General features: G+C 41.3%; 1 protein-coding gene across 2 annotated transcripts in view; it reads right to left on the reverse strand.

Moving 5' to 3' along the window:
• Positions 1 to 20151, reverse strand: part of LOC129814118 (tenascin-R-like) — a 139732-nt gene that overhangs the window by 24683 nt on the left and 94898 nt on the right. The window contains exons 4-13 of one of the 2 annotated variants that reach the window (XM_055866928.1): positions 18324 to 18587; positions 17011 to 17126; positions 14548 to 14698; positions 11003 to 11272; positions 10353 to 10538; positions 9087 to 9176; positions 8504 to 8767; positions 6847 to 7113; positions 1778 to 1897; positions 993 to 1136 (exon numbers count right to left, since the gene is read on the reverse strand). In XM_055866928.1, coding sequence (XP_055722903.1) covers positions 993 to 1136; positions 1778 to 1897; positions 6847 to 7113; positions 8504 to 8767; positions 9087 to 9176; positions 10353 to 10538; positions 11003 to 11272; positions 14548 to 14698; positions 17011 to 17126; positions 18324 to 18587 — 1872 coding nt within the window. Of the gene's footprint in view, positions 1 to 992; positions 1137 to 1777; positions 1898 to 6846; positions 7114 to 8503; positions 8768 to 9086; positions 9177 to 10352; positions 10557 to 11002; positions 11273 to 14547; positions 14699 to 17010; positions 17127 to 18323; positions 18588 to 20151 lie in introns of both variants that reach the window. The other variant, XM_055866927.1, reaches the window with a different exon arrangement.

A 20151-nucleotide genomic window follows, 5' to 3' on the forward strand; every position in this document is an offset into this window, starting at 1 on the left:
TCTCTCTCTGTCTGTCTGTCTCTTCTGTCTCTCTTCTCTAGTTATGAGCCTGCTGATTTTGGAGCAGAAATCTCTAACTGGCTCATCAGTATGCGGTGGTGCACGTCAGGATCAGCTGGATGATTATGCATCTAGTGTAGAGCTTGTTAAGCCCAGGTTAGTGGAGTTCACTTCACACACAGAGGAGCTGCTGCAGCCTACACACCTCTCTCTGGTGGTTCACTAGCAGTGAAATATATCTCACATCTCACACAGATCAATGCTGAGAGGTCTATCTGACTGACTGACTGGCTGATATAGGAAATGCAGAGACAGATAGGAGGAGAGGCTACCAATTATAAGGTAAAGGGGGTAACAGTAACTACATTCACTGCGGCAGCAATGAGAGGCAGGTAGCCAGACAGTATTCTACTGTCTGTATGTCTGTGTTGGAACACAATTTCTCAGTGTGCAGCTGGCGATGTGAGCGCTCCACAGAGTTGGTACTAGGAATAAAATTCACTGAAAAGACAGAACATTCCATTTATCTTTTAAATAGGCAATGTCTGACTCCAGAACATTTTGTCCCCCCATCTCATACCCCTAGGCGCAGACATATAATAACAAGGCTAGCTATCATTTTTGTATACAAGCTAAATTATTGAACAAAACAGAATTGCATTAGTTGTTCTGTAGAATTGTGCAGGATGTGGAGACAAAGATTCCATAAATACAATGTGTACACAATGTGTGCATTGACTTTTGGAGCAAAAACATTTGACAAATTGTGCAGTCCCTTTACATAGTCACTTTCTATAGTGGCATTGTGGCTGAGATAGTAAGGGGTGAGGGGTACCAAAACATTTGGTGTAGTATATGGAATAATATGTGGAGTGGAATGTGGATACAAAAATGATATAATACAATGTACATTTGGACCAGTAAATATGTACAGGGGCATAGTGGCATTGTGGCTGATATCGAAGTTTGCTCCTTATGGGGACCATACTGACCTGTGAAGACACTGGTGGTGATGGACTTGCTTTCCTGGCTTCCCCTCACGGCGTTCAGGTTGATCTCATACTCTGTTGCCGGGTGGAGGCTGGACAGGGTGTAGTTGGTCACGTCGTTGTCAATCACGATGCTGTCCACTTGCCCTGAGGAAAATTAATTAAAAAGTATTTTAATCTCATTTCGCACTGTTACTGCTGTCATGCTATCTTTCCTCCATGAGACCATGGAATAACAGTTTGGTATTTTATTTAAAGGCCCAGTGCAGTCAAATTTCACATTTTCAACTGAGGAAACTAACACTGTAAAGGGGTGGAAAAAGTGATCAGTTTTATTTCCCAATAGTTGCTGGTTGAAAATACAATCTACACAGGACCTTCTAATCAGCATGTTTTGCACAGATGGAGTTTTGGCTTGCCTGGTGGGCGATAGACCAATAACAAAGCAAGTTCCAAACCTTTCTGCCAATAATAACTCGTTTTCAGTTTACATATACCTCCCATTAAGCCCCTCCGCTCTGGTGGATTGATCCACACTGTGTTTAAAGCACCTCTTTGGCACCCTTCCCCTCCACACACAGACCACTCCCAGACAGTCTTGACAAACGTTTTGCTTGAGAAATGAAATGTTTTTGCTAAAAAAGCTATTTTTGTTTCTTTTTGACCATTGAATGGAAAACTATTCCAGTAAGTTATTTAATTGTTACCCAGAATTATTTGATATTACGATCAAAATGGCTGCACTGGGCCTTTAAGTAACTTTTCAATTAAAACATGTCTTAGCCTACCTCTTGCTGATTGGTAGGACATCTTGTAATAGTCAAAGGTGGCAAAAGGTCTCAACCATGATATGATGACAGAGTCTTCAGTGACATATGACACAGTCATCTCTTTAGGTGGGTCCATTCCTACGACAGAGAATAATAGTACATGTTAACCCCTTACACTTGTCGAAATTGGGCCAAATTGAATAACTCTAAAACCATAGCAATTGAGAGAACACTTTAGAGATTATGGTGAAATTATCAGACCAAAGGTGAAGACACAACTGTTCACCTGACACAAGACTGAATCGAAACATTACAATGTTGATTTTACTGTATGTGCATTTTACATTTCCTGTACTTTTCACAGCATTTCTTAGTAACGAAATCTGAAAATACTCTGGATACATTCAGTAGCATAATTTACATTTTGGAGAAGGTGCAAGATACGAAAAAACGATTACAAGGGTTTGAATGAGAGGTCTAACTGGTGCCTTCAAGTGGCCACACACCTCTCCAAACTGCACAGTTCCTAAGTGATTTCAATGCTCTTTTATGACTAAGGTAAAGAGCTTTCAGCTATACTTTTTTTTTTTTTTTTACTCTCATAGCTTTGCCATTGAGGAACTGAAACAAGCACACTTGTAATTTTTTTTGTTTGGATCACAGCTCTGCATCCCCACCATTACACAATTACTGTTGTTGTTTACTCAATCCAAAAACGTTCCATTAAATCGCAATCTGGGTCAGGTGGACATCATTTCAAAGCTTATTCTATTAGCAATGTGGCTAGCTACATTTTGAAATACAATCGTACAGTGTTAGGCTTTCAAAAGGCACTTCAAACAAAGAAATTGTAATTTTGGTGGGTGTAGAATGGAGTCATGAGTGCATTCAAGTGCGTTTTCCCTGGCAAATTTTCATCACAATATGACAAACATAGGCTCATTCTGTTCAGGACAACACAGGGTATAACGTATGTCATCCTTGTAACTATGGATCAAACATAGTTTTCATATGGAAATGTTAAGTGCACAGTTGGAGTCATGTGTGTGTGGTAGGACATCAAAGCGGTATTTATTATGATGCTCAACATCTCATCTTTCAGAACCCATCGACTCCTCTCAATTTACAGCATTTCCCTCCTCAGACAACAACAAATTAGTGGGATGGGGGCATCTTGTTGTCGCATGCTGGGCTCAAGTTTATAACAGCTGTCAGTCAAAACCGATAAAGCGATGTGAAGTGGAGAACCTGAGCTCTGACATCCTGTATAGCATGTTACAGTAAAGCCACTGTTTTTCAATTTAGGTGCTTATCAATGATAAAATCAGTCATTTTCAACCTGAATACGGGAAGACGGACGTTGAGAGGAGAGAGTTATTACGACTCACACTATACACTCATACAAGACGCTCTTGACATTTAACTTAACCTTCTTACGAAGCTGCTACCTCCGTGTGCTCAATATATTTCAGCACTTTGAAGTCTATGCTTTCCGTATATGAAAGGAAAGGGTTTCAAGAGAATACTGCCACTACCTCTCTTTCCAACCAAGGTGGCTGAATTGAGGACACTGAAGTGAAGAGGAAATTCAGCAACTTTTGGAGGGCAGTGGAAGTTAAATGAAGCGTATATACACACACTTATTATTGATAAAACCAACACATTTTCCTCTCATAGTGTAAGAAGCACTGTGTTTATCCTGCACATTAGGTACATTATAAAATATGTAGGTACATAGCATGCTGAGCTGGCCGGAGCCAGGAGAACAGCCATGGATATTTGCATTGTGATCAAGTGCTGTTGCTCATAAGGGATTAGTTCATGATTTGTTTCTGTCCCCTGAGCCATTACTGCTGCGGCAGCAAAGGTTACCAGGGACCATGTGAGCAAACAGTTAACCTCTAAAAGTCTAAGCCGTTGGGGAATGGAGGGTACTAACCAGTTAAATGTAACTAAATGTAATTGAAAATGTAATCTACGTAATCACCAAAAGTCATTATTTATCATGAGAGGGCCATAAACAATAACTAGTCATGTTGCAAACTCAAATAAATATTAAAATATCACCTTTCTGGAAAACATTTTTATAAATTGTTGAGGTGTAGTCACTTTTGAGGACACAAGCTCAAGTACACAGTACAAATATGATACAAATGTGAAAATATGATACATGTTATATGATGTATTTTCTATTCAATAAAACTGTAGGCTTGAAATTACCTTTATGCTTTCTAAATATAGTATAATCAAATTATAAAATGACTATAAGATTTCACCTTCCTTATCACTGTAAAATACATAGTTGTATGTTTTGTGAGAGAAAATTAGCATATTTTCTAATGGTTTCTCTTGATAAAAACATCTGCCCCCATCTCTGTGAACGTCCCACAGAGCTATAGCTTGGCTTACCGAACTCGTTAGGACTTCGCCTTGCATCTCATATTAATTACATCCATCTATTTCAAACAGAAAGTGTTTTTTTATTTAATTTAATTTGAAATATTTTGGATTAATGGTTATAAATTGATCTCTGAATGTGCTACAGTGAATTTATTTGATAAAATATTGAATTTGGCCTTTACTACTATGGCCCATAGAAACACATTGAATAACACATTCATAAAGGGAAAACACATTCATAAATGGAAAAAAAGACATAATAAGGTTTTGAAGTGTATGTCCTATATCTAGGAGATATTAGAAAGCTCAGGAATTTTTTTTTTTTTTTGGACACATTTAACCCCTTATTTTTGTTGACACAATACTACCACCATTTGTTTGTATGGGTTACCTTCAGACGAGTCCCATGACACTTGTGGGGGTCGTAGAGTACAACAGAGAACACCATCATGTTCCTGAGAGTCTCCCCCTTTCCATTTGGACGCTACAGATGTTTTAGTGAGAAGACCGATATTCGCAATGTCTCATGGTCTGACAAAAACCGCTGTAGCTAGGTGGATTGAGACGCAGCCCAGGCAAAAACCTGATAACTCTAGCTTAAACTGACGGATTTTGATGGGGATTTTTTTATTATGTTACTTAGATTGATGCTCAGGTGCGAGCAGGTGCAGCAATAGACTCTTAATTAAAGAGACTTATAAGGTTGGCATCCATTATGGAAGGGATGGATAGAGGGATCGGTTCTCTCTACTGTTGTGGACTGAACACATAATTTTTTTTGGTAAAACCAACACCCCCAACCTCCCATTTCTATTACAATAACGAATATTATTCACCAACATTGAGGACAATTCATAAGTTAGGCTTCAGCTTCATTAACATTTTGCTAGTATGAAACAGTGGCGAATGCCTATTTTTTACATTTATTTTCCATCAGCAATGCTGCTGTTATAGCTCTGAATTTAAACTAAATATTCATGTGACATAATGTGGGGAAACTGAAGACCGAATGCAGCAATGTGATTTGCTTCTATAGTACAAGTCTAACCTGCATTCACCTATGTATGTATCCCCTATATAGTGCACTACTTTTGAACAGAGTTCTATGGACCTTGGTCAAAAGTAGTACACTCAATAGGGAATAGGGTACCATTTTGGATGCAGCCTATGTGTTGCACTACAACATATGGTACAGTAAACATGTTGTCATCCCGTGATTCAGACTTAGCATAAGAAGTGCCACTTGAAAACATAAAGAAATATGTCAGCCTTCAAAGACAGCCAGGCACCACAGCATGCCCACCAACCCTGTGGTTCATTTGCATATAATAACGTGTCTTGATAAAAACAAGCTGAAAATAGCAACGCAATAACAAGAGCAGTAATCAGACGGCAGTATGCAGGTGGCTCCATAGTGTTTATAGAGTTGTCCGGTCCTCCTCAGACAAAACATATTTCCTTTTACTTGGCAGCTGCGACTGTGAGTAACAGCCTGCTGATGCGACAGCTGAATATTCCCGACACCTCCACGTTCAAGCAGGGGTAATTAAGAGAGGATTACACACAGAAGCATTAATAAAGAAATGAAAGGTGGTTCTGTGTTTCATCAGTAGTGCAGCTGGGAGTGTAATAATCTTAATGAGCAAGAGACATGCCATTAAAGTGTCTGGGTGGTGTTCTCTTCTGGACCTAGACTACTTGCTGACTAACAGAACAAACCACAACAAACTCCAAGCATGTACAGCATGTACAATGGGACGTGTATCGGGTGATGTAAAAAGGGCTTTATAAATACATTTGATTGATTGATCGAATGATTGATTGATTGATATCCTAAGTATGAGAAGTTTGTACAGGAAAGTCTAAGTATGGGAAAATGCTGTCCTTCATTAGCAACTGTCTTGTGTCAGCAAACCGTCAGCCCAAATCAGACATCAATGCACCCTGTGGTGAGTGTGGTCAATCAATGTATACGACGTTGCAGCAGTTTTGCATTAGTCAGTCGTTTAGTGTTGTTGTTGTCCCTGAATGACCCATATTGAACCATGTGAACCTTCAGCATAGTTCTGGGTTGTATGCAATAGGACACACCGTAGCAAAACGTTTTTTGTCATTGGACAAGTTTAGGTAGTCTCTCCCTGTCTCAGTCTGTTTTCGTCCATTTGGTGACTAATGAATACAACCCTGTTTCCCTTTTTTATTTTATTTTATTTAACCTTTATTTAACCAGGAAGGCTAGTTGAGAATAAGTTCTCTTTTACAACTGCGACCTGGCCAAGATAAAGCAAAGCAGTTCGACACATACAACAACACAGAGTTACACATGGAATAAACAAGTGTACAGTCAATAATACAGTAGAAAATAAGTATATATACAGTGTGTGCAAATGAGGGAAGATAAGGGAGTTAAGGCAATAAAATAGGCCATAGTGGCGAGGTAATTACGATATAGCAATTAAACACTGGAGTGATAGATGTGCAGAAGATGAATGTGCAAGTAGAGATACTGGGGTGCAAAGGAGCAAAATAAATAACCAAATACAGTAAGGGGATGAGGTAGTTGGATGGGCTATTTACAGATGGGCTATGTACAGGTGCAATGAACTGTGAGCTGCTCTGACAGCTGGTGCTTGAAGTTAGTGAGGGAGATAAGAGTCTCCCTTGCAGAGATACAATAAGTAGCCTACCTGTGGTGAGCGTGGCTGTGACAGCTTCAGACGTCACCTCTCCCTGTATGGTGATAAGGCTGACTGTGTACTGTGTGGAGGGCAGGAGACCCTCCACAGAGGACCGGGTCTTGGATCCGTCCAGGGTGACCTTGGAGGTGTCAGTGCCATCCTCAGAGCTGTAGCTGAGGATGTAAAGGTCTGCGGGTGGGGCCGGGGCGCTCCATGCCACCGTCACCGAGTCCCACGTGATGTCAGACAAGTAAAGCGCAATGACAGGGCTGAAGCCTGAAAGTCAAAGGTCAAAGACACCAGCTGCATGGTCATAAAGGGCTGTATTTCATTTTCATTTATTTGATTTGATAATCTGCTGTCAATATGGCTGGTGGTGCTGGGGTTCTGAGGCAGGCAGGCAAAGGACAGTCAGTCAGTCAGTGAATGGCTGGTTCAGAGGCAGGCATAGCATGGGAGAGTCAGTCAGTCAGGGGATGTATGGTTCAGAGACAGGCATAGCAGGGGAGAGTCAGTCAGTTTATGGTTGGTTCAGAAGCAGGCAATCCAGGTGACAGTCAGTCAGTGGATGCTGGTTCATTGGCAGGCTTGGCAGGGAGAGAGTCAGTCAGTCAGTTGAATGTTTGTTTAGAGGCATTCATGGCAGGGGAGAGTCAGTCAGTCAGTGGATGGCATGTCTGGTCAATAATGGACAGATCTCTCTGGAGGCTCTCTCCCTCTCAGTGAGACGTGATATGGATGTGAAGAGCTGAAGACGACAGACACAAAGAGTAGGAGACCAGTGACAATGGAATGATGATGAACACAAAGGGAAAGAAGGATGTCAATGTTTACAGTAGAGATGGGATGAAAAAACGTCGTCAACAAGGCTTGGCTGTTTTTGAAAGATTCACCAATAAAAGACGCTGAAAGGCGTGTGTTGTCAAAACAAGAAGCAATGGAAAGATGAAGACTACCAAGACAGCTTGCTGCCTGATGTAGACAGATGTACAGGAGTGTGAAGAAAAGAGGGACAGGAAAGATAAATGGAGTGAAGAAAAAAAAGCAATAAATAATATATTTTCTCTGCTGCATAGATGAATGGATGAAGGATGGTGATGCGATTAGCAAGCACATGTAATGAGCACGTTAGCTAACTGTGAATTATTTACATGAATTGTTACATCAAAGATTGACACTACCTAATAGCTTGATTTGTATTCACCTTCCCAACAGTAGTTCCACAATGCATGCAAAGCAAGCCTATTCTCTAGTGCAGCAGTCATTTCTACACTTCAGCTCATAATTGCCTGTTCGGGTATAGTGATGTGGGAGATTCACTGAATAAACTGACCTTTAAACAGTGTATTTGAAAATAAATTGTTATTAATAGACTACATATTTTATTAATCTAATAATACAATATATTTTCAGGTTCCTGGAACTGGTACATGTGCAGATACAGTACAGGTTGTGTCCTAAATGGAATAGCTAAATGGAATAGTGCATTTCTTTTGACCAGAGACCAAAATAATCCCTAGAAGGGGAAAATAACCTCTGACCTGTTAACTCATGGTGTAAATGCTGTTTATATGGTTAGACTACTTCTAGCTCTGCTATTAATAATAGTACAATGTGATGTCAGTTATGTCACTTACTTGGCCTTTGTACAATACAGTTACAGTACCTGTGAAGGCATCGATGGTGGCTGCAGTGCTCTGCTGCCTGCCTCTCTGGGCAGCTACAGTGATGGTGTATTCTGTGCCTGGCTCCAGGTCATTGAGCGTGGTGGTGGTCACGTCCTTGGGGACAGTAACCTCCATGGTCAGCCCAGATGAGGAGGTGTAGGTGACCATGTAGTGGTCGATAGGCCCCTGGACCACCCCCCACAGCAGGGTGATGGTGTTGTCTGTGGACGCCGTCACAGTCAGGTCCATGGGGACATCTAGACCTGAAACACACAGTAAAGAGTAGTTCAAGTATAATCAACATACAAATAAACATATTTTTATTTAAGATTAAATACTTTACTGCCATACCAACCGAAGTTGTTAGGAATTTGATTTAGTGCAGCTAATTAAACAAAGATACAAAAAGACACATACTGTACCTAGACTCATTTGCATAGCCTATAAATAAACGCATGTACAGTAAATTATATTTTGACGCGTTTTTTTCATGCCTCAATGAAATTCAAACAAACAAAACAAAAGAGAACATGGTGGTGATCACTGATTAGCACAGATGAGCCAGGTGATTAACTCACTTACCAGTTCTGGCGTTCATTGTGGCAGGAGAACTCTGGTTGGTGCCAAGCATGGCCGAAATACCAATGCCATACTCTGTACCTGGCAACAAGTCTGTGGGTAGAGAGGGAGGAAGAGAGAGGGAGAGAAAGGGAGGAAGAGAGAGGGAGAGAGTGCGAGGGAGAAAGAGAGTGTGTATGAGAGTATGACAGATGGACGATGAGAGACACAAGACACCGGGCCAACTATTGATTTTAATTAGTATGTGAATAGAAAACGATTAAACATTAGCTGGTGTCGTGAATGAATCTCTCCATGCAATACCCTGGCGGACAATACAGTATGATGATATTAAAGAGAAAGAATTAGCAAGCAGATGGAGCCTTACAGACCTGCCTATTAAAAACTGCATTAATAATGAAGGGCTTGCCAAATACCCTGTTCATCAATATGTTTTCTTAAGATTTGTGTTAACCTTTTTTCAACCGCATAATTAATCAGTAAAGTAAAAATTGCTATTACATCAGTGATCTTATAAGGTTACAGAAATGGAGAGAGGAAAGCATTGACAGCTGTCATCCCGCAGACAATGCTTTCCCTTATTCTGATTTTCACTTTACATAAGACACCTGAAGACAGACATCTGAAAACTCATGTCTGGAAACCTATCAGTACTTTGATAAACATTTTAATAAAATCCACGACATTAGAATCTCGCTCAGTTATTCAACAGACGTCCTGATCATATTACACTATAGTAAAGCATGAACGTTATCTTATATATATTTTTTACCCCCTTTTTCATAATATCCAATTGCTAGTTATGATCTTATCCTATCGCTCCCCAAAGGACTCTGGAGATACCAAGGTTGAGAGTCATGCATCCTCCGAAACATGACCTGCCAAGCCGCGTTGCTTCTTAACACACTGCTCGCTTAATCCGGAAGCCAGCTGCACCAATGTGTCAAAGCAAACACCATCCAACTCCCAACCGTGGTCAGCTTGCAGGCACCCAGCCCGCCACAAGGAGTCGCTAGAGCACAATGACCCAAGGAAATGGCCCCCGGACTAACCCTCCCCTAACCCAGACAACGCTGGGCCAATTATGTGCCGCCCCATGGGGCTTCCGGTCATGACCGGCTGTGACACAGCCTGGTATCGAACCCGAGGCTGTAGTGGTGCCTCAGCACTGTGAAGCAGTGCCTTAGACCACTCTGCAACTTCGGAGGCCCCACATTATATTATTTGTCCTAAAAACAGAGGTGTAACATGAACTAAAGTTATCCCCACCTGTGAGTGTGGTTCTGCTGGTGGGTCCATCGTTGCGTGGAACGATGACCTTCTCGTACCGGTCCCCTGCCAGGGTGCTGTAGACCACCTGGTACCCCTCTACTTCCGCCTCGCTGTTGTCCCACTCCAGCTCCAGGGTGGTGGAGGCTTTGGACAGCACCTGCAGGTTCTTGGGTGCGTCGATCTCTGAGAGGAACAACAGAACTGACAATGTTGGGGCCACTGAGACCAATCATCAGAAGTGGGACATGGTTTCCACATGCAGTTTCATCAGTCAGTCAGATAGTAAAACAGGATGATATGACCATAGAAATAGAAAATTATTATAGATAATAATAGATTTTAAAATAATACATTCAAAGCTACACTTATTTAGATGGCTATGACTGATATTGTTTCTGCCCTGAATACATCTTTAAAAAGCATGCCATTAGGCCTACATGTTTGGTATTCTTTCATGTATTTGTAATGGAAGACATTGTGAAAATGTAAAGAGCTTAACAAATAGTACAGTATATTTGAAGGATGTCGAGTTATGTGTACAGTGCTGTTTGTGTTCACATGAAATAGATTTAATCCATCAAACATGGCATGCACAATGATATAGAAGCGGCTGGTTGTATGGTCCAGCTGTTTTTGACGGTCCTCACCGGTACTGAATTCTGTGGAGATGGTTCCACTCTCATTGCCCTTGCGAACACCACTGATGGACACCTCGTAACGCGAGCCTGGTCTCAGCACCTGCAGGGAGTACTGGCTGAGTGTGGGCTGCAGACGGAAGGTGGTCTTAGGCCCGTCCCCCCCCACCAGACCATAACGCAGTACTATTTGGTCGATCTTAGCCTTGGGATTGGCCCACTCCACGAAGGCCACCGTGTCTGAGACGTCACGCACTATCAGCTGAGTCGGCCCATCAATCACTGTAAGGGATAGCATAGATAAATATGGAGACAGGGTTCATGATCTAGAGATCGTTATGGATAGTTAGCATACATTACCAGTCAGAATTTTGGACACCTATTCATTTCAGGGTTTTTCTTTATTGTTTCTATTTTCTACATTGTATAACAATAGTGAAGACATCAACACTTTGGAATAACACATGGAATAATGTAGAAAACAAAAAAGTATTAAACAAATCAAAAAATATTTTATATTTGAGATTCTTCAAAGTAGTCACCCATTGCCTTGATGACAGCATTGCACACTCTTGGCATTCTCTCAACCAGCTTCATGAGGTAGTCACCTGGAATGCAATTCAATTAACAGGTGTGCCTTGTTAAAAGTTCATTTGTGAATTCTCTTCCCTTCTTAATGCGTTTGAGCCAATCAGATGTGTCGTGACAAGGTAGGGGTGGTATACAGAAGATATCCCTATTTGGTAAAAGACCAAGTCCATATTATGGCAAGAACAGCTCAAATTAGCAAAGAGAAACGACAGTCCATCATTACTTTAAGACATTAAGGTCAGTCATCCGGAAAATGTCAAGAACTTTGAACGTTTCTTCAAGTGCAGTCGCAAAAACCATCAAGTGCTATGATGAAACTGGCTCTCATGAGGACCGCCACAGAAAAGGAAGACCCAGAGTTACCTCTGCTCCAGAGGATAAGTTCATTAGAGTTACCAGTCTCAGAAATTGAAGCCCAAATAAATGCTTCACAGAGTTCAAGTAACAGACACATCTCAACATCAACTGTTCAAAGAAGACTGTGTGAATCAGGCCTTCATGGTCGAATTGCTGCAAAGAAATCACTACTAAAGGACATCAATAAGAAGAAGACTTGCTTGAGCCAAGAAACACGAGCAATGGACATTAGACCGGTGGAAATCTGTCCTTGATGAGTCCAAATTTGAGATTTTTGGTTCCAACCGCCATGTCTTTGTGAGACGCAGAGTAGGTGATTTCTGCATGTGTGGTTCCCACCGTGAAGCATGGAGGAGGTGTGATGGTATGGGGGTGCTTTGCTGGGGATACTGTCTGTGATTTATTTCGAATTCAAGGCACACTTAACCAGCGTGTCTACCACAGCATCCTGCAGCGATACACCATCCCATCTGGTTTGCACTTAGTGGGACTTTCATTTGTTTTTCAACATGACAATAACCCAACACACCTCCAGGCTGTGTAAGGGCTATTTGACAAAGAAGGAGAGTGATGGAGTGCTCCATCAGATGACCTGGCCTCCACAATCACCCGACCTCAACCCAATTGAGATGGTTTGGGATGAGTTGGACTGCTGAGTGAAGGAAAAGCAGCCAACAAGTGCTCAGCATATGTGGGAACTCCTTCAAGACTGTTGGAAAAGCATTCCAGGTGAAGCTGGTTGAGAGAATGCCAAGAGTGTGCAAAGCTGTCATCAAGGCAAAGGGTGGCTACTTTGAAGAATCTCAAATGTGAAATATATTTTGATTTGTATAACCCTTTTTGGTTTACCACATGATGTGTTATTTCATAGTTTTGATGTTTTCACAATTTTTCTACAAGGTAGAAAATTGTTAAAATAAAGAAAAATCCTTGAATGAGTAGGTGTGTCCAAACTTTTGATTGGTACTGTATGTACAATTCACACTAATACGACATGAGGTAGTCATGTCTAGTTGTGTACCAAACAGCACCAGAATTGATACAAAAACACTGATTTGCACATTTAGAAACGTAAGCTTAAGAGAAAGTGATACTAGGAAGAGCAGTGTGCAGGTTTCACTTTTCTTTGAAATTATCGCTTTGTTCCTATGCACCTGCAAGAATATATACCAGCTATACCATGTGAGTGCCTTTCTGAAATTTGAATCACATTTAGAAAGGTAAAATGAAGGTGTTGGCAGTGAATGCAGTTAATTAATTGCTGACCATGTAAAACAACACAAGAGACTTGGGGCGTTATAGAAATAGCTACTGAAAATACATCCAATAATCAAATTGTTTCCATGTCAATTGTGTGGATCCAACAATAATTAGATTACGTCTGGGGAAAAAACACATTATGCTGTTGGCTATATGGGCATTAAAAAAACATTATTGGAGGTGGGGGAACGTTTGCTGCAGTGTAGATCTACTGAACAGGACACTTATTTTATAGCATTGTCATTCTGGGAGGGAACAATGTCAGAGTGGTGATTAGTCACATGTCTGATTAGTCACATGTCTCTCAGAGTGTGCTAATTGGCTTTCCTTATAATTAACTTGTTTTTCACTGAGGCTGCAGCAGGGAACATCTGCTGCTTCAACAGACCTTGTAACGAAGCTAAACCTATCCCATGCTTCTGACCCAAACATTAACACCTGGAACACCTACTGTACCTGACTGCGAAACTCTTCTTGCAGCAAACCTGACAGAAAAGAGCGTATGATGTTTCCTTGAAGATCGCATTTTTTTGGGGTTTTGGGGTTTCAAGATTCTTGGCCAAGAATGAATTCCCTCATTCCCTCACCAGAAGTTTGATATTGATTTCTTTTTTTTCTTTCCTCGAAGAAGGATGGCTAAATCTTTACGCCCAGAAATAATTGAGTGACTTCAAATGTGTCTTTATTTATCCAATAAGGTATCTGCGGGTGGATATGTTGAAAAATGTATGAATGCTCATGAATTATGAATGCCTCCTTAATTACAACTGACAGTGGGCCAGGGTTGGAAAAAGAATGGTGTTTTCACTGCGGACACGTAATTTGAATTGTTATGGAAACGTTCAATTGAATCTAATCCTACTGTCTGGAACTGTCAGTCTGAGGAATTCCTAGGTGAAGTTTACATTAAGTGCATAATTGCTGGCAGACCAAGCCATTCGTCAAGGTGACATTTTCAATTAGTCTCAGCTGTGTGATGCATGTGGTGTGTGTGAGATTTGTATGTGTGAGTTCCCCCATCTTGAGTGGTCTTTGTCTGAGCTACACGGATTAGCCTAGAGACTGTCACATGGTGAGAACAGGGTATGGGGTGGGGATACTGGAACATATAGAGACAACATATGAGAGGCAAAGAGACTCATTTTCAGTGACACATGGTTTAGCCTGAAAACTATGGGACTTCCTAATATGGATGCCATACAATGAGACGTCCACAGGTCTACGCCCTCAAACACCCACAAGTAAGGATATTTCTACAACCGAATGTTTATGTATAATAGTAGATAGATAGAAGTTTGATAATGATGGATTTGTGAGGTTTATGGGATCACCGACGAAACCATACATACATGTGGTGACGATGGCGGATACGGGCTGGCTGCGGCCCTGGTCCCTGAGAGCTACCAGGTTGACGGTGTACTCCTCCCCTGGTCTCAGGCCTGTCTGGTGGAATGAAGTAATGGTGCTGGGCAGCTGGGCTGTCATCCCTCCATCATTGTCCTGTCAGAGAACACAGACAGGCAGAACCCTCTGGCTTCACTTGGGCTCCTCTTGTCATATACAGTATAGTTTCCAAATGGATCCCTATTCCCTATATAGTCCACTATTCTTGACCAGGGTCAATAAGGCTGTGTGCACTATGAAGGGAACAGGGTGCAATTTGGGACACACTTTCTGGCTTCACTTGGGCTCCTCTACTACTGCATTTGGGGCACCGACAGTTTTAAATCAAATTTACTTCAGTTCTACACATTTTTCTATCATATGCTATCTGAGAGCCCCCATTCTCCAGGGGGAGCCACAACCTCCCACCCCAAAAAAGTCCCGTTCGTGCCTGTTCGGTAATCTGGCCCTGGTCCTCTCATACATACACAGGTAAACAATCCCACCTGCTGTTGATGGAGGAGTGTGAGCTACTCCCCCAGACAGCTGTTTATGCAGAGGAAGGATCTGAATAAAACTCAACCCTCACTGCTCTGACGGGCACCAAGTTATGGCATCTATAAATATGATTCTGCTTGCGTTGGTTGTTCTTTTGGTGGTTAATCTCCAGGTCTTGTTAAGAGTTCTGTGCTAAATGACTTAGTAAAAAGTGTGATGTACACAATGTTTGATTGACAGGTTGATGATTGATAGGTGCAGTGTAATGTGTTGATCGTTTGGTTACTGGCCCAATGGTCGAACAGCTAGGCTACCTGCAGACTGTCTGACTGAAGTGAACCATCCTGATAAGTACATTGGTATGATAATATTGGGTAAAAAAACGGTGAATATACAGTATTAATTCCAGGGTCACTTTGTCTCAGATAAAGGCTGTTGGTGTGGGGTGACTCAGTGGGCGAGCTCTCATCTCTTTGTGCTTTTGGCACTGTGAACTCTTGTTTGTCCCCAGCCGCCACTTTTATGCTCACATCCATTACGTTATTGTTAATCTTTTCTTTTGGATTAAATCCAGAGGGGTTGAGACTCTGACTTCTAATATGATTTCTAAGTGACGACGTTGAGTTTGAACTCAGACCCCTTATGGAGAAGGAGCTAGCTAGCAGAGTCTACTGTAGTAGGCAGCCTCACACCCAATGATGTAGATTAAAGTGCACTGTGACCCAAATACTCCCATGTCACTTTGTATTCATAGTCTGTCACCTCCAAAAGAGCTTTCCCGAGTTTGTTTCCATGGCATTTATGCTTTTCATCTAAAAGCCCCAGCTTTAAGTCCTTGAGCCCAGCCAAACTTCTATCCTCCTAGCTAGGAACACCTAAAGGAGAAAGCCAATTATAGAGAGAGGGACTGAGGATAAGAGTACCTGGTGTTTATAGAGGGAATTAAAGGGAAAGCTCTCCTAACTTTGAACCAGTAGCTAATATGGCTATGGGTTTGAAAATGGCTCCTGCTTGCTGATCCCCCTAATCGTCAATAAGCCTTGGGCAATCCATCATCTAATTTGGTAGACTTTAAGTTGAAGGGTAAAACATCTATCCCCTCCCCAGATGTTCCGCTATTTCTACCATCCAAGAGTAAAAATCTAACCATGGATGGGCATATCAAAAATCTAATATAATGTTGCAATATAATGTTGTAGTAATAAATATAGGAATATAATGTTGCTATTTGAAAAGGAACTCTCCTGAGATGTAAGCAGACTGAGTTGAAAATGACAGGTTTTATTGTACAGTGTGTTTGTTGTTGTTGTTCAGCATACTGCTGTGTACAGTGTGTTTGTTGTTGTTGTTCAGCATACTGCTGTGTACAGTGTGTTTGTTGTTGTTGTTCAGCATACTGCTGTGTACAGTGTGTTTGTTGTTGTTGTTCAGCATACTGCTGTGTACAGTGTGTTTGTTGTTGTTGTTCAGCATACTGCTGTGTACAGTGTGTTTGTTGTTGTTGTTCAGCATACTGCTGTGTACAGTGCCACACTCCTGTTCCCAGAACATCGCCAAACCTGAATTCTTTCATCTCTATCGGGAAGCTGTTCTTGAATACATTTTTCTTTCAGAAATACTGTAGGTAAGGTAGATGTCAACATTTGTATGGTTTTGATTAATGTTTTATACAAACTTCTGTTTTGTTCAAATTCAAACCAGTTTTCCACCAATCCCTAGGCAGAAAGATTTTCTGCATGGTCGGGGATCCTAGAGATAGGATGGCAGGTAGCCAATTGCTCCTGTAAGTCACTCTGGATAAGGGCATCTGTTAAATGTAACAAATGTATGTAACAATATGTCTACACTGTAACAACATTCATTCATTCAAATGTTTAAGGATGTAGCCAGTATTGAATAAATATCTGTCCTCTCTGTTGGTGAAACCTTACCTTTGGAATGAAGCTTATTTCCCAGCCATCAAACGAGTAGTAGAATGGTTGCCACTGCACCTCCACGGATGTCTCTGTGATGGATTTGAAGACTAAACCATCTGGATTTGAGAGATCTTTGAGGCAAGGAGAGCTGTATTATAGGCCTCCATCTTCTGTATGCTCAACAAATCTCCCTTTTTACAGAGCTTTCCATGCATAGGGGCAGGGGGAAGAGGACCTCACCCTGTGGCTAAAGTTTATTTTTTAGTGGACTACAACAGGCCAGGCAGCAGGTGCACATCCATTACCTTTGAACAAACTGTTTAATACAGTAATTGTTTACATGGTCCCTATATAAAATGTTTCTTCATTAGGTCATCTTTGAGCTATAAACACATAATGAATACACAACATGTCCAGATACAGTACATCAGTCATATGAAACATAAAATAACTATGCAAAAAATGAACTATGCAAAGCTTAATAATTATATTATAGGGAGAGAGAAAGAAACTTGAGCATAATTGCATGAACATACTCCTGTCTCTATTTACTTGATCATTTCCAAATGAGTGATAATATCAGAACCAGGAGTGTTGCCTGCTGATGAGAGTTGTCATTTTTTAGCAAAGGCCCAATCAGTCCGTGACAGATAATTGAATGTTTACTGTATAAACATGTTCTATTCTGGGCCTGAGTGAGAGTTTTGCATATGTCTGAGAAATATTGACTCGAAACTGAGAGCCTGCAGAAATTTGCCAATCTGGCAGTTATACCCAGCAGGTGGCAAGAGTCTAATCACATCCTCTTGGCAAAGATGGGCCTCCTCCTTCCAACAGGATTTTTCTCAAAACTTGTCTGTGAAAGTATGTGTGAGTTTTTGCGTTGTTGTTGTGGAAAACCTAAGTGCCCAGATTTCAATGGTGAGGACAAGGTGCCTAGTGTATACAGTATAACAATGGTTGTTTTGTTTGTAGGTAAAATTTACGTGACATGTTTCAATTCTGGCAAGTAGCATTTTTTTTCCATAGCGTCCATAGTGCAATCACTTTTGTGTGTGAAAAGTTTCAAGTGTTCTGAATGGGGATCCTAATAAATCAACTCAAATCAAAAATCCCTCCCCCGGTCTGTGATGGTACAATAAACCTTCCAAGACCACTTTCCTATAAAAGAAGAAGTCTGATAAGTGGAAACTGGATGTCTGTATGTTGTAGTACTCAGGTTGACACCTGAAAGGAAACCTAAGCAGTAAAAAATTGGACCTTGTGGAGAACTTAAGCAGAGGTCCCAAATAAAATAGTAATAGAAAATGGCTGCCTGTTGTACTCACAGGTTGATACCTGAGCATTGGCAGGAACACTGATGACGTTGTTGAGCACAGCGTAGACGTTAATGTTGTACTCGATGCCAGGCTCCAGGTCTGGAATACTGCAGTTGGTGATGTTCCCAGGGACCCTGATCTCCAGCTGGACCCCACCTGGGCTGGTGGCCACGTAGGTGACTAGGTAGTCTGTCATCAACACCAACCCCTCCCACTCCAGGTCAATGGTACGCTCTGTCACTCCCCGCACACGCAGGTTCAGATCCGGAGCCACTGTAGATGAAATGTTGTTTGCATAGTATGAAATCAAAACCTTGCAAACTTGAACTTCCATGCATTATATTGCACCTACTGTAGCCAGGGAAGACTGACTTACTTATTTTCACTTAGGTCCCACTTGACCCACATCTACTGTATAAACAACACATTCTGATGTGCACTTGACTTCCAAATGTGTGTTGAAATCACCCAAAGTGACCCAAAATGCAGAGGAAACAAACAGTGCAAGACCTGTTCATTTTAACTTACAATATCCCAGTGGTGCCACTACCACAGCTAAGCTTGTATATGAGAGTGGATTTGTGGAAGGGATTGATATTCTTGGGGGAAACTGGGACAGAGCCATGCCATAAGCCTGAGATGGTTTGAGTGTAGAATGCAAATGAAGCTCTGCATAAACAGGAGTGTTTAAGTTTACAGCTCAATCAGAGAGCGTGAGTAACAGATCTTGTCCTGAAGGCAGCTAGTGGTGTGGGACTTTCCTCTGTAGATTGGGCTCAGTGGTGGTGGTGGTGGTGGAGCATTAAGCCCTCCTAGGGGAGCCGTTGAGGTACTTGAGGAAGAGTTTGAGTTACTTCCACACGCACACGACAGATGGAGCCGAGCCTGCCTCCTCCTCGAGACTGACCCTGGAGTGAGGAGAAGTCCTGCGGCATCACTTAGGAAGATTTATCGCATGGACCAGATTCAGTCTTAAGTAAGAGACATAAAAGGGAACCAGTAGTAAGGTGATTGATATGGGGTATAGGGAGTGAGCACATTAACTAAGCCTTATAACAGAATGAAGAGAGTCTCCACGTGAAGCCAATGCTTAGATGCTTAGAGCAACGTTTCTTCTGAAGGGCTTTGGGTACATCCCAAATGGCACCCTATTGTCAATTATAATGCACTTCTTTTGACCAAAACCCATAGAGCTCTGGTCAAAAGTAGTGCACTATAAAGGGAATAAGATGCCATTTGAGATGCTGTCTTACTATTGTATTTTTTTTTAAATTAGGGGGTAGATAAGCTTTAATTTTGCCGACAGATTGTGGGTTCTATGAATGTAATTACCAATCCCCCATATACATATATATCTGTATTTATATTTTTTCCTAACCCTACTACCCCTCCCTTAATTGGAGTAAACTAATGGACTATACTTAGGCTTCTACTTCCAGCGTATACATACTATACATATATACTACTTTTTTTCTTCTTTTTTTTTCTTTCTTTTTAGTTCCACCCTTCAGCTACACTCAGCCCCTTCCATCTAGTTCTGAAAACCATCCAGTGATTGCTAAATGCCGTATATTTTTCAACTGTGCTGTAATGTTTCACAAAAGTTCTGAACCTTTTCATTCTCATAGTTTCTACATATTTAAATCAAATCAAATTGTATTTGTCACACCGAATACAACAGGTGTAGGTAGACCTTACAGAGAAATGCTTACTTACAACCCCTTAACCAACAATGCAGTTCAATTAATAAAATATATATATAAAGTTTTTTTTTAAAGTAACACAATAAAATAACAACAACAAGGCTATATACAAGGGGCAGCTGTACCGAGTCAAT

This window comes from Salvelinus fontinalis, chromosome 17 (assembly GCF_029448725.1).
Source record: "Salvelinus fontinalis isolate EN_2023a chromosome 17, ASM2944872v1, whole genome shotgun sequence".
NCBI lineage: Eukaryota > Metazoa > Chordata > Actinopteri > Salmoniformes > Salmonidae > Salvelinus > Salvelinus fontinalis.